General features: G+C 38.5%; 1 protein-coding gene across 1 annotated transcript; it reads left to right on the top strand.

Moving 5' to 3' along the window:
* The first annotated feature begins 6267 nt into the window (after positions 1–6267).
* Positions 6268–12034, top strand: LOC106034343 (ovomucoid-like). Its single transcript, XM_013178421.3, has 4 exons — positions 6268–6416; positions 8610–8629; positions 10754–10881; positions 11446–12034. The coding sequence occupies exons 1-4, from the start codon at positions 6353–6355 to the stop codon at positions 11489–11491; spliced, it is 258 nt and encodes an 85-aa protein (XP_013033875.1). The 5' UTR covers positions 6268–6352; the 3' UTR covers positions 11492–12034.
* The last annotated feature ends 415 nt before the right edge of the window (positions 12035–12449 follow it).

Genomic DNA, 12449 nt, shown 5'->3' on the forward strand with positions numbered 1-12449 from the left:
AACCCTGGCACCATTGAAACCAATCATTGAAACCCCGTATTAACTTTGAATCACACTAGTTTTCACACAGAAATACTCAGGTTAATGTACAAGTATCCCGACAAAGCCAATACTGATCTATTGTCTTAAGGGAATATGCCTTTCTGTGCCAACAGCAAAGCATGGCTTGAAACTCCCGTTTCTTCTGCAGAAAGCAAGTTAATTGTAAGATGGCTGCACTCTAAGACGTAAAGTTGGCTACAATCTTTGATTATCTGTTTCCTGGGACCTGATACAGCACCTCTGAACGTCTGCTCTAGAAATTGTCACAGTCTCCCATCTCTGAGCAGCTCACATTTGTAGAAGAAGGTGTTACTATCACACCACATATTCACTAGGGTGTCTCCATATACATATATTTCCTAATGTATTCTATCTGTTCAAGAAAATAATAGTTGACGTGTCAGTTAATCCTCATGCTTCTCTTTTTTAATTCCTCTCCTTGTTGAGCTGCAAATAATCTGGAAACCTTATAAATTTAACAACGACACTCAGTTGGCCTGCACAATGCACAAAGTTGCCCTCAAAGCCTTCAGACCGCAAAACCAAAGTTGCAGAACTAAAATCATGATGGAATTAAGTGTATTCCTGTGGATCCTATTGTATGACAGTCGTTAATTATAGGATCACAAAATATGTCTTTTACTAGACCCCTGTTTTACTCACCATTCTCTGGAAATGGGCAGCACCTCCAGCTTTCTCTTTGTACTCATCATTCAGCATGGGACTTTAGATTTTACCTACCACACCCCCATACATCTGCACTGAACACAGACTGACTAATTCCCTTCAGGGCTTTTTGTGGGTGCTCCTCATCTTAAAGAATGCTTAACAAATAGTTGATGTACTTAATGAGGCACTAATAGGTTGCAGTAGGAGCTTGCTATCCTCTATGTGCTCCCACCATTAGAGGTGGGTAAGCAGGCACTTGCTAACATCAAAAGGGAAAAAAGGCTTACATTTAATTACAGGTTTTGTGAGAGAACTCATATTAAGATTTCAGTTCCAAATGCTTCACATCCACCCATCCTTCCATATTGGCTTTCAGTTTTTCCCTCTTCATAAGTTGTAGCTTCTCTCTTATAAAAATCATAGTATTTTTAATGAAGGCAAAATCAACGTATGTCCTCTACCTTTGCTCTGAGACATTCAGCAATGTTAGAAGAAACTTCCTCGAATATTTCAGTTTGACTGACTTCTGTGTGACAGAATTTCAAAGTGCAAACCACATGGAAATTACATCTTGAAATATAAAACAGAAGGCGATTTAAAATAAGACCTATTCAATACTCACTTTCCAGTTCATTCAATGCTTCATGTTAAGCTGTTAGTGCCTATTTTGCATATGTCTGTGAAGGAAGAATCAAGTCATTGAGCAATGGTGTGACACCAAGACAAAAGGATTCACAAGGTAGCTGCACAACAGTGGATATCAAAACATTGCAATTTATCTTAAAGATATCAGAAGATACAAAGAAAAACAATAAAGATCAGCTCTAGCCTTTGCAGATTGTTTCTGTAGTTGTTTGTTTCTTTGGATTTTTGACTTTCTAGAATAACATGTGAAATGTTCAGCTGGGATCTGTCCCAGCTTGATACCTTCAATTTTACAGAAAAAGTCCTTTGATTTTTCTTAAGGTGTGGAAAATAAGAAATTCACTTGCCTTCAGGCAAATACCCAAATGTTTTGGCACAGTTTGATGACTTAAGAACTACATCATTTGATTCTCATGCCTTCCATTGAGCAAGACTTTAAATTCTTAATTAATTGCACATGGGTGGACAACCCTAACCACTTACACACAAAAAAACCTGAAGGAGAACTGGGTTATGTATAAACATGCACTGGAATCACTAATACGTCAGAATTCCTACTCTTGACAATATCAGTATCAACCTTGGCTTGTACATTCTTCCCAGGGATACGTGGCTGCATGAGAATGTTTTTAGCTATTCCATGTGCCTTTTTTTCAGTGCTGTTGATGTCCTCAATGTAAGGCACTCTGCCTTATGAATGGGAACAAGCTACTATACATCAATACTTTCTGGAATGCAGCCAGATAACATCCTCCCATGCAGAATAAAACAGGCACTTGACTAATGACTTGCTGCAGCAGCATATTTGGCATCACATTCTGGCTCTGCTCAGAGCTCCAAAAATAAATGCAATATATCAATAATTGTGACATATATTCTCACACTCAGAAAAACATGCACTGCGTATTATATCTTTATCAGATGTAACAGGCCCATTAAAGCTAATAAACATTTGCTCACTATGTAAAGACTTTTTCTTCTTCAAAACAACAACTTGGAGAGGTAAGAAGTTGGGAAAAGACAAGATACAGTGATAAAAGTAGAAAATTATCAGAGCCCCCCAGTAATATACATGTATTCAAAACAGCACCCCCCTGTCTGATGGAAACCAACAGGAGTTTGCTGATGAGGCCAACATTTTACTTGGACTTTTTCAATCCGAGCAGAGTATTTACCATCAATTTCAGAACTAGTTTTAGCTGTGGTAAAAAGGCCTACTCATTGAACTCTGGGAAGCAGATATTACTAAATAGGTCTGAACATTTGTTTTGCAACCAATCATACTTCTAAGTAGCTAAAATCAGTACAACTTACTACTACTCTGTTGTCCGTGTCTGCACTGTGAAATCTAGAAATGCTGCCTCATAAGGACAAATACAATACTCCACAAAATCCCTAAGCAGGTGACTGCCAGCAACAATTCATATTCACCTACACGAATCACAGATTCGGTGTAGGTTGGCATGGACCACTGGAGGTCAGCTGGTTCCACAGATCCCTGCCCCACCACCAAACCATGGCCAATTTAGAAGAGTTTTTGAATGTCTCCAAGGATGGAGTTCACATAATCTCTTTGGCCAACCTATTCCAACATTTGGCTACTCTCATTGTGAAATTTGTTTTCCTCACTTCTAATTGGAATTTCTCTTGTTGCAATCTGCAGTATTCTTTCTCCTCCTTTCACTGTGTACCTCTAAGAATAGTCTGGCTCTGTCTTCTCTGTACCCCCCTATAAAATAGCTGAAGACAACAATAAGACTTTGCCTCCTGTCTTCAAAGTGAGCAAACTAATTCTCTCAACCTCTCCTAGCATGTGCTTCATCCCTCTAAACATCTTCTTGGTGGTCCTTCACTAGACTTGCTCCAGTATTTCAGAGTCTTTCATGTGCAGGGGACCCAGAACCATACACAGCAGTCCACACACAGCCTTGTGAGTGCCGAGCAGAGTGGAATAATTATTTCTTTTGACGTGATAACTGTATTCTTAACAATACAGCCTAGTATGTGGGGTCAGACTTCTTCACAACGGGGCAAACCACTGGCTCAGGTTCAGCTTGTCCACCAAGAGAAGAACCGCTCTGTATTCTCCGCTCAATCTGCTTCTGAATATTCTTGGAGGCAGCATTTTGACTTGGAGGAACCTTTGGCCTACCTGAGGATGACAGGTCTCAGGCTGTCAGACCAGCTCCGTTTAAAGACTACCAGAGCAAACAAGTCTCTGCAAGTTTGGACAGAAAAGTGCCTCAGATGAAGCACATTTTCAGTCAACTGGTGAATATCTTTGCACTTTGCCAATATGAATTCTTCCCATTCTTGAAGTTAGGCAGATGGATATTGAGGCATTTTGGTATCCTTTTAAATAGGAGTTGTAATAAAGGCTTTGTGGCATTAATTTTACAGAATTTCATTTTGAGATTTTGCATCTAAGTATTACCTCATTGTAGAAAGTGAAACAAAATATTGCTTTCTGTGTATGGCATTTTTCTTCCCAAAGCTTCAGGATAGATTTGATGTTTCAAAATGCAAAAAACTCCAGTTTTGTTGGATCTCTGCTGTGTCCTACTTCTAGTGTTCTGCCTCTTATGCACCCTACAATATATCAAAGCTTCTCATCAGATACCCATCCTATCTAAATGGTCTGGGCAGGCCCTACACAGCTTAAAGTCTGTTGCTCAGAAAATGAATGATAATTTAATTTGGAAGCCCTAATCAAAACACCTAAACACTACCTGAAAGGAAACATTCACACCATGGATTTGCTGCTATGGGGCACAGAATAAGCATCAGGAATCCTTTTGATATTACGATAACTTTTAAATGCCAAGAAAAATCTCAGCCAAAATCTGTCTCACTCATTAGCCCACCTCCAAATATCTCACTCATTACCCCCACCTCCAAATGTGCTGTCTTCCTTTCTTCACTAGGCCTCAGAAAACCTTCCTACAGCATTCTGTAAACAGATGCTTATATCCTTTTGCTAGAACGATGGGATAGATACTGAGGTTGCATCAGACAGTGCACTCTATAGCAGCAAATTAGGCAAGACGGTGCAACCAAAGTGGGAGGTTTCCTCATACCAGTGTCAAGGAAGCTGCGTGTTCCGTCAAGCTGCAGTTTTATAGCTTCAAGTAGTCCTCTGAAGTCTTGTTTGCTAAAAACTATTCAGACTAGGAGTATCTTCTTGATTTTTGGGGTTTTGTTCTTGCTGCCTAGAGTAGCAATCATCAACATCAGCCAACAAACATTTCATGAATATTCTCTATGAATTCATTCATTCACATTCTAAGCCAGGCTTTTGGGCTTTCCAGAACCAAAAGTCCACTGACAGCTCACAGCATCTGAATCCAGACCAAATAATTTAAACCATAGCTTGTCTTTTGTTAACTGCACCTTATAGGAACACACACATATTGCCAAAGCAAAAAATAAATAAATAAAATCTGCAGGCCTCCACCCCAGACCAGATCTTCAACTATCCTGTTCTTCCCCTATCTTAATGTGGAACTGCAATTCAATGGCATTTTTTTTTATTTTTTTTTTATTTTTTACCACCAGAAGTGATGAGAAATTAACCATTTATTCATTATCTGCATTCTTTAAAGACAAGATGATCAGTATCCCTCTTGCTCTCCACACAGAAGCATGAGTTAGCAGGGCCCGAGGTCTACTTGACGTACTACAACTTTTTTGAAAGGATATTCAGTCTCTCTATTTTACTGAATTTAGCATATATGACCCTAACTCCTGCATGGCATAAAAGCCCCAAGCTGTCTTGCAATGTAGGTGATCACTGAAATATTGTGAATTGTAATGGTGCGCAGGGATCTTTCATACTGTGACAATTTGCACAGCTACACTCCAAATCACTAAGCAGAAGGCAGTTCTGGACAGATGGGTACAAACAGAAATATGGTTTCAAAACATGATTTTTCTTTGCACTTTAGGAAAAGACTCAGATCTGAGTTTTCCATTGTGCCACTACCCTTTGCCCGTATTATAAAAGTAATGGAGTTATGCCTGTTGTCACTAACACACTGGTATGTTGGATTTGTTTAAAGAATCCTGTGTATGACACTCATTGCACTGGAACTGTCCGCAAAGGAAAAGATGGGTAGGCAGAGGGACCTTCTCCTTCTCACCATGACAGTAAATTTGACAGTAACTCAGCTGGATGCACAATGCCTGGGAACTCATCACTTCTTTTCACAAGGCCGTGGAATACAGTATTTTTGCTCCTTTCTTCACATCACATTGTTTCTGAGCACCAGACTGGTGGAACTTTAAAGGCAGAAGAACACGGAAAGGCTAGGAGATCGCTGGGCTGTGTGTGAAGGTGAGTGTGGGTATTCACACAAAAGACACACTTTTCCAGTCACAACTACTCCCACAAAGCAGTTTGAAAGGACTCAGTGCATGGCCATGTTAACCAGCATCTCCTCTGCCCACAGCTAGTGACAGGGGTCTCAAAATTTTCAGGAGACTAGGATTTCAGCATTTCAGCTACACTGGTATGAATCTTTTGGAATGCTCCCAGTAGAATTATTGTTGTTATAATTATTATTATTATTATATTTTTGCATGGGAATTATGTTCAGCTCTGAGAGTCAATATGGCAATAACAGATCAGCAATAAGTAACCACCTTACTGAGTCACACCTTGAACTTGCTAATGGAGATGGAACAGTTAATTAGGCAAGGGGATTAGCCAAAGAACAATACGTCTCCTTTATCAACACAATCCATGCTGTGACTCTCATCTTTGCCCTGTACGTCTGACCTTCATGCTGTGCAGAAGACATTCTTAGTGACACTACCCATGGGCAACACCTTCTTCTAATTACCTTCTACAAGGGGGATTTCATCATCAGGGTTCCTGCTCGCTGTGTGTGTGTATATATATGTATCTGTACCCACAGATGCGTGAATACGCATTTAAGCTAAGTGTTCTGGAACCAACCTTGGAGCACAGGTTGGCTGTGAAACAGGTCAAGAAACTATGTCTGCCATGAAGATAACAGGCGCTTTTGTGCTCCTCACCCTGGCAGTTCTTTGCTTAGCAAGTGAGTAGCCCTTTTTTATTTCCTAATATATTATAGTTCTAATGTTTGAGTACTTCAGACTTCTCAGTCTACTAGGATAGGTAGCAATGGTTGCTGGGCTGGGGTGGCAGAAAGTAAGTGAAATTTTATGCTTGTGCATTTGTTAGTAAACACTATTTCACCAGCTTTACAGTTGCCGACTTGGGCAGATGAAACTTATTCCTTGATGGTGGTGTGACTCAGAGCTGCCTTCTGCACTGTAACTAAAGCGTGAACTGCAAAGTCTAGATACTAAAGCAGGTTTTTTTTACCAATTCATTTCTTTCTTTGATCTGAGTGCATTACTTGGAGCTGATGAGATCCTTCTCCTGCCAAACTGAGCAAGCAGGAGATAGCTGATTATGCCATAAAAGATGCTGTGAATAACCTCCATTACGATGCTAATTTGTCAGGATGGAGATCGCTTTGAGGCGCAAGTTGCTCTATGGTAAAATATGGAGCTCGGAGGAATTTCTTGAGTAATTTACTTGTAATTCTCTTGGTAATTTATTTATTTTTTAGAGCAAAAACTTTCAGAAGAAAAAAAAGCATATTTAGAATAACTGAATGTGGGGAGTGCAAGTCTTCTCTGCTATTAGTATAGTGTGGTCCGATAGCCACATGAATGTTAAGTAAAATACGATGAAATTACTAAAACAAAACTGAAGTTATGAAACATAACCCTTTTCCATTTTGAATGGCTCAGAAAATTTTGCTTTGAAAATCATCTCAAAATCAAAATTTTTATGAAAAATTACAATTTCCATGGTATAATATGCTTTTGATGAAAAATAGTCTTTCAAGCAGTTTCATTCATTGCAATGGCAAAACAAAAAAACAAATATTGCTTTCATAAGAATGCCAGCAAATCCATTCCTTGGATGTTCTAGCTTATCTTCTCTGCTTTAAAACTTTACGGATCAATTATTTTTGAGCCAGATCTTTTTCGCCTTAACTCCCAAATACATAGTGGGTATAAAAAGATTACCAGAGAGAAAAAAAAAATATAAAAATCTTAATGTTTCTGTGGACATAGGTTAAATCTGATCTGATTCCAGAATCATGAAAATTCGGTAAAGCTTCTGATGACATTGACCAAAACTTGACATAGTGAATAATTTATGCTAGTTTTCTTTACTTTGGGTGACTTTATTTAATCAGAAGATGTAAAGAGCTCCATGGAAGTGAATTTTAGTGCAAAGCTTCATGTCAGCTGAATCCTGATTCAAACCAGCTGTACTTAATCAGAAAAATAAGAACTAGAGCTGTATTGCTTTTTATATTACACTGCATTTTCTTCCTGCTCCTTCTGTACAGAAAACCACTGCCTGATAGCTTCTATCCTTTTGAAGCCACAGAATGACAATTACAGGAGAGGAGAAGAACAGAATACATTCCTAAGGAAAGTAACGAATGTGTCACCATAGTGGACACATGCCAATGTTACTTGATTACTTTCTGGGAGGTGTAATTATCATTGAATAGCTGGTTTGAAGGAGCTTTTTGAAGCCCCACCTGAGATCAGGGCTCCATTATATTAGATGCCATGTATATACAAAACAGGAGCCAATCCTTCTCCGAATAGTTTGGATTCCATATTGATTGGCAAGGGAAAACAATTTTTAAAGTGGTACTATGATCCAAATTTCATTATCATCATAATCTCTATATTTAGCATTATATTTTAATGAAGATACTATCCTCATTATAGACAGAAGATCAAAGTATAAAAGGACAGCATGACTTGCCTACAGCCACATATGATTTTTTTGGTAGACCTGGGAATTAAAACTCACTCATGCCCAACCAATTCATACTGAAGAAGATGGGCCATTTAATGTAATATTGACTCCTGGGTCTTTCACTGATCTTTTTTCACATCTTTCACTGATGAAAAATGGAACAATAGGCTCCATTCCCTCTGACGACAAAGGCTGTTCTAGCTGCTGACACAGATTTCTAAGGTAAACAATGCAGTAAGACCCGCTTATTTAATAGGTCCTGACACATGTATCTTATTCAACACTGAAAAACTATGTCACTATTTACTTTCACGAAGGTAAGAGACTTGGTGTTGCTGGAAGGGCTGGTGCTGATGAAACAAGCCCAGTTGCAAACTGAATATTTACAACAGTGCATTTTATTTTATCTTTTGTGATTCTGTTTATATTGCAGATGCTGCCAAAGAGGATGCGGTGAGTCATTTTTCTCCTTTATTTCTTGATAAAAATACATAGTTTGTAACAACAGTGCACAGAGATTGATGAGGTCAGAGAAAACATACTAAACATTAATTAATTGCAGCCAAAGTAAAAAAGAAATCCCTGAGGCTGAGATATGTGGTTTCCATATAGTTGCGCTGACTCCTTCCAGATGTTTGTTTGTATAATGTAATCTGGGCAAGAGAATGGGTAGGGCAAAATTATAAGCCAGAGAAATTGAGATTTTTTTTATATTTATCTGGTGACATTATAAGGCTTGCTTGGTGACTTTCAGATCCTAAATCATACACCTAAAGATTTTAATTTATCCCTGACTATGATGGAGCATCTATTCTGGTGTCATCCTCTGAAATAAATGAGCCACTAAGTAGTACAAGTCCATGCTCAGGTGACCAGAGACAATTTCTTGAGGGGTCTAGCGGACAGCAGCAGTGTATGGACATCCACGTGTGAACACACACAGAACATGGCCCCAAACTAGCACAATATACACAGCATCCACTACTTGAACCTACACAGCCATACACTCTTTTCCAGGAAGAGACTGTTGCACTCTCCCATTTTACGAACCATTACATGTATATATGAGGCAAATCCACCCAGTTCCTAGCTTTTTTATTAGTTAGTGTTTGACCAATTTTAAACTGAGAGGTACAAATACGGAGATTCCCACCCATGCCACTGCCTCAGCTGGGTTGGGTTGTGGAATTGGCTGTGTCAGGTCTCTGACCTGCCTTTGTGATTGGGGTTAGGTGTGCTGCCTCCTGCTTTCCAGCCCACTGTTTGAAATGCTTTGGAGAAAAGGGAAATGACCAAATGAAGGAAAAATCTAGGTTAACTAATATCCCAAATGCTTTTCTTATGGGACACTGGATTTGAGCCTGTAATACCTAAAAGAGTGATCGGTTAATGACCCTTTTGCCAGAGGAACTAACTCAATCTGCCAGTCTTCACTGTAGCCATGGCACAGGCTGCTGGAGGAGCTGCCCCAACACAGTTCCTCATTCATCACTCTCATGCAGACCGTGGACAAACACCGGTGTAAAAATAATCACATAATCTGCAATAAATTCCAGGTTTTGGTTGAAGTAAACTCCTCCTTTTCACTAGGAGGTAGAACGAAGGGAAAAAAAAATCAGGCCATAACGAGAGAACAGCAAAGCTAGGTTCTGTTTTAAATACTTATGTTTATAACTTATTTTTGATAAATCTTCAGAAAGGACAAGTTTCAATCATAGTTTCCCTGCAAAGACAAATGTTTCAAATTCTCACTAGACTGGCAGTAAAAAGAGCTGAGTCAATTTTAGTTACAACAGCACATAAGAAGAGAGGTGATTTCCAAGGCGATGAAATCCAGGCTTTCACGGAAAACAAATAGCACATTGAATAGAATACGTGAACTGCACAAGGAGCTCTTTGTTTGTCAAATACCAGGAATGACATTCATTTGACAGATGAAGATTGAGCTCCAGAAACAGGACAGGAGCTCTTTTAGTCATTTATTTTATTAGTTTGTACTCTCATTTTTATATACAAGTCTGTAATAAATATGATCTCACTAAGAGTCTTTCAACAATTTGTTTTTACGCTAATACTTACCCAGGGCTTTACCTAATTCTGCCTGGCCAGGTCTCTTTACCAGTGTAAAAAGTGTCATAAGTTGCTATTTGTGGAATAAAGAGAAAGAAGCCCTTCACATCCTTAAAAAAATAATAATAATAATTACTGGAATTTACTGACATTTGCAACCATGTAGAAAAATATATTAAGACTCAAATTTTTGTAGTTGAAAAGCAGGCTGTATTTTTTTCCAGTGATTACATTTTTATTTAGACAGACAGCAAAATCCCCAAAGGTGCTCTCTATCTGACATTGGTAGCATCACACACATCTGTCAGAAGAAATATTCCTTTTTTTTGAGGATTAAGCTCAGCTAGCATAGATGGTAGAGCACAACTGACTGTGCTTCTCTACAGCAGCTGACAACCTTATCGTAGATCAAAAAAAATCACATATATCCATTATTTATGTAGGTGAATAGAGAATGTGAGAAAGATGTATTCCATCTTCAAAAAAAAAATGATACTGTATTTGCAGGTAGACTGCAGTGAATACAAGAGGTTAGAGAGAGGAAGACCTATTTATTGTGAAAAACTCTACCAACCTTTTTGTGGCTCTGATGGGAAAACATATAACAACAAATGTTCCTTCTGCAAGGCTGTCCTGTAAGTAACATACTAAGTAATGACTCCCGAATAAGCTAAATTCTGAGATTATCTGAGTTCTCTGGTATTTCCACTCCACATAAATACTGTCATTCTGTTCAGGGTCTCAATTACTTTGCATCTTTGCTTAAGAGGCTGCATTCCTTTGCCTCTTTCCTTATCTTTATAGATTAATTGTTTCTCCCACCAAGAGTCAGTTGATCTAAACAGATGACCTTGGTATTTGTGTGAGCAGCACAAATATTCCTATTCTAGCAGAAACTGGAGGTTGGACAATAACAGAGTTGACTGAGCCACACATGGCTAACAAGGCATCTGGGCCAAATCAAGTCATACAAGAATTCAAAAGTTGTATTGGACATATCAGAAACTTTTCTTGCTTTTTATGTATATAACATAATTTTTAAAAGAAAGTGCTTTACAAATCAGTGCCTTCTTGTCTGCTGCAAACATTTATAGCGTCTTCTTTGTTAGCACTCTGTTGGCTGAGGACTTCGTAGATGTTTTAGTTCATAACGTTAAGTTTACTATCTGCAATGTCTATGTCCTTCCTTTCTTTTGCAGGAGAAGTAGAGGAGCCTTACATATGAAGCAAGAAGGTGCATGCTGAATGAATTCTGTGGGACAGAGAAGAATGCTGAGAACAGCTTTTCACGGCCTTATCATGATCTCTTAATTTAATTTCATTCACCCTGCCTGTCCTAATGATGGCAAACAAAGCTCCAAGTAGACTTTTCAACTGTGTGCTGTCATTTGTGCTGCCCTCTTATCCAGAGTGCTGGGATTGACAGTTCTGTCCTCCAGTTCAGGATTCTCATGAGCATTCCTGTTTCTCTAACAAATTGGTTTTCACATGAGCACTTCACTGTATATTTGTCTGCATAATGAAAGTTAAACCTTCTTACATTGCCACTTGATTTTAGTGCAGGCATTGCCTCAGCTCTCCTCGGTGGTGTTTTCTCTCATTTACCTAGAAACTTCTGCACGCACTTCTTTTCAAAGGCCTCAGCTTTCCTGGGAAGTGTTTGGACTCTTCCAGTTTTGTAGTTAAATTTTAAATTCTCATTTTTCTTTTAACTTTGTACAATTCTGATTCATTTATGTTTAGCTTCTTAGTTTGCATGTTTATTACAATAAATGTAGACTCTTTTTATTTTTTGTCAGTGGCAACCTTTATAAAGAATAAATATATTGTATCCGTTATTTATAAAGGAGATGTTTCCCAAGTCAGAGAAAATAATTATAGAGCTGAAGCCAGGGACAGTGTGTTGGCAGAGCTAAAAAAGCCAACGTACAGAAGACAAAAGTTGTAATGCTAGCAATATACACTAGATGGCCCCATGATATTGGAATTTACCCTGAAATCTGGCTATTTTTTTCCCTCAAATGAAACAAATCCCCAAGTCTGTAACACAGGATAAGCGTCATAGCAGTGTCTCTGTTAAAACCTGTCATATAAACATAACCATTAATGATTCTTTTAATTTCTGATAAATTGGCTGCTTTCAGACCAGGAGAAATTTCTGTTCTGCTATTACATCCTTATCGTTGTTAAGCTGGTTTATGTC

Source organism: Anser cygnoides, chromosome 14 (assembly GCF_040182565.1).
Source record: "Anser cygnoides isolate HZ-2024a breed goose chromosome 14, Taihu_goose_T2T_genome, whole genome shotgun sequence".
Taxonomy (NCBI): domain Eukaryota; kingdom Metazoa; phylum Chordata; class Aves; order Anseriformes; family Anatidae; genus Anser; species Anser cygnoides.

Bases quoted from the DNA above. Each gene is read 5' to 3' on its own strand.
- LOC106034343 (XM_013178421.3), top strand. From the start codon at position 6,353: ATGTCTGCCATGAAGATAACAGGCGCTTTTGTGCTCCTCACCCTGGCA. The intron at 8,630-10,753 runs GTGAGTCATTTT...CTGTATTTGCAG, and splicing joins ATGCTGCCAAAGAGGATGCG to GTAGACTGCAGTGAATACAA. The intron at 10,882-11,445 runs GTAAGTAACATA...TTTCTTTTGCAG, and splicing joins TCCTTCTGCAAGGCTGTCCT to GAGAAGTAGAGGAGCCTTAC.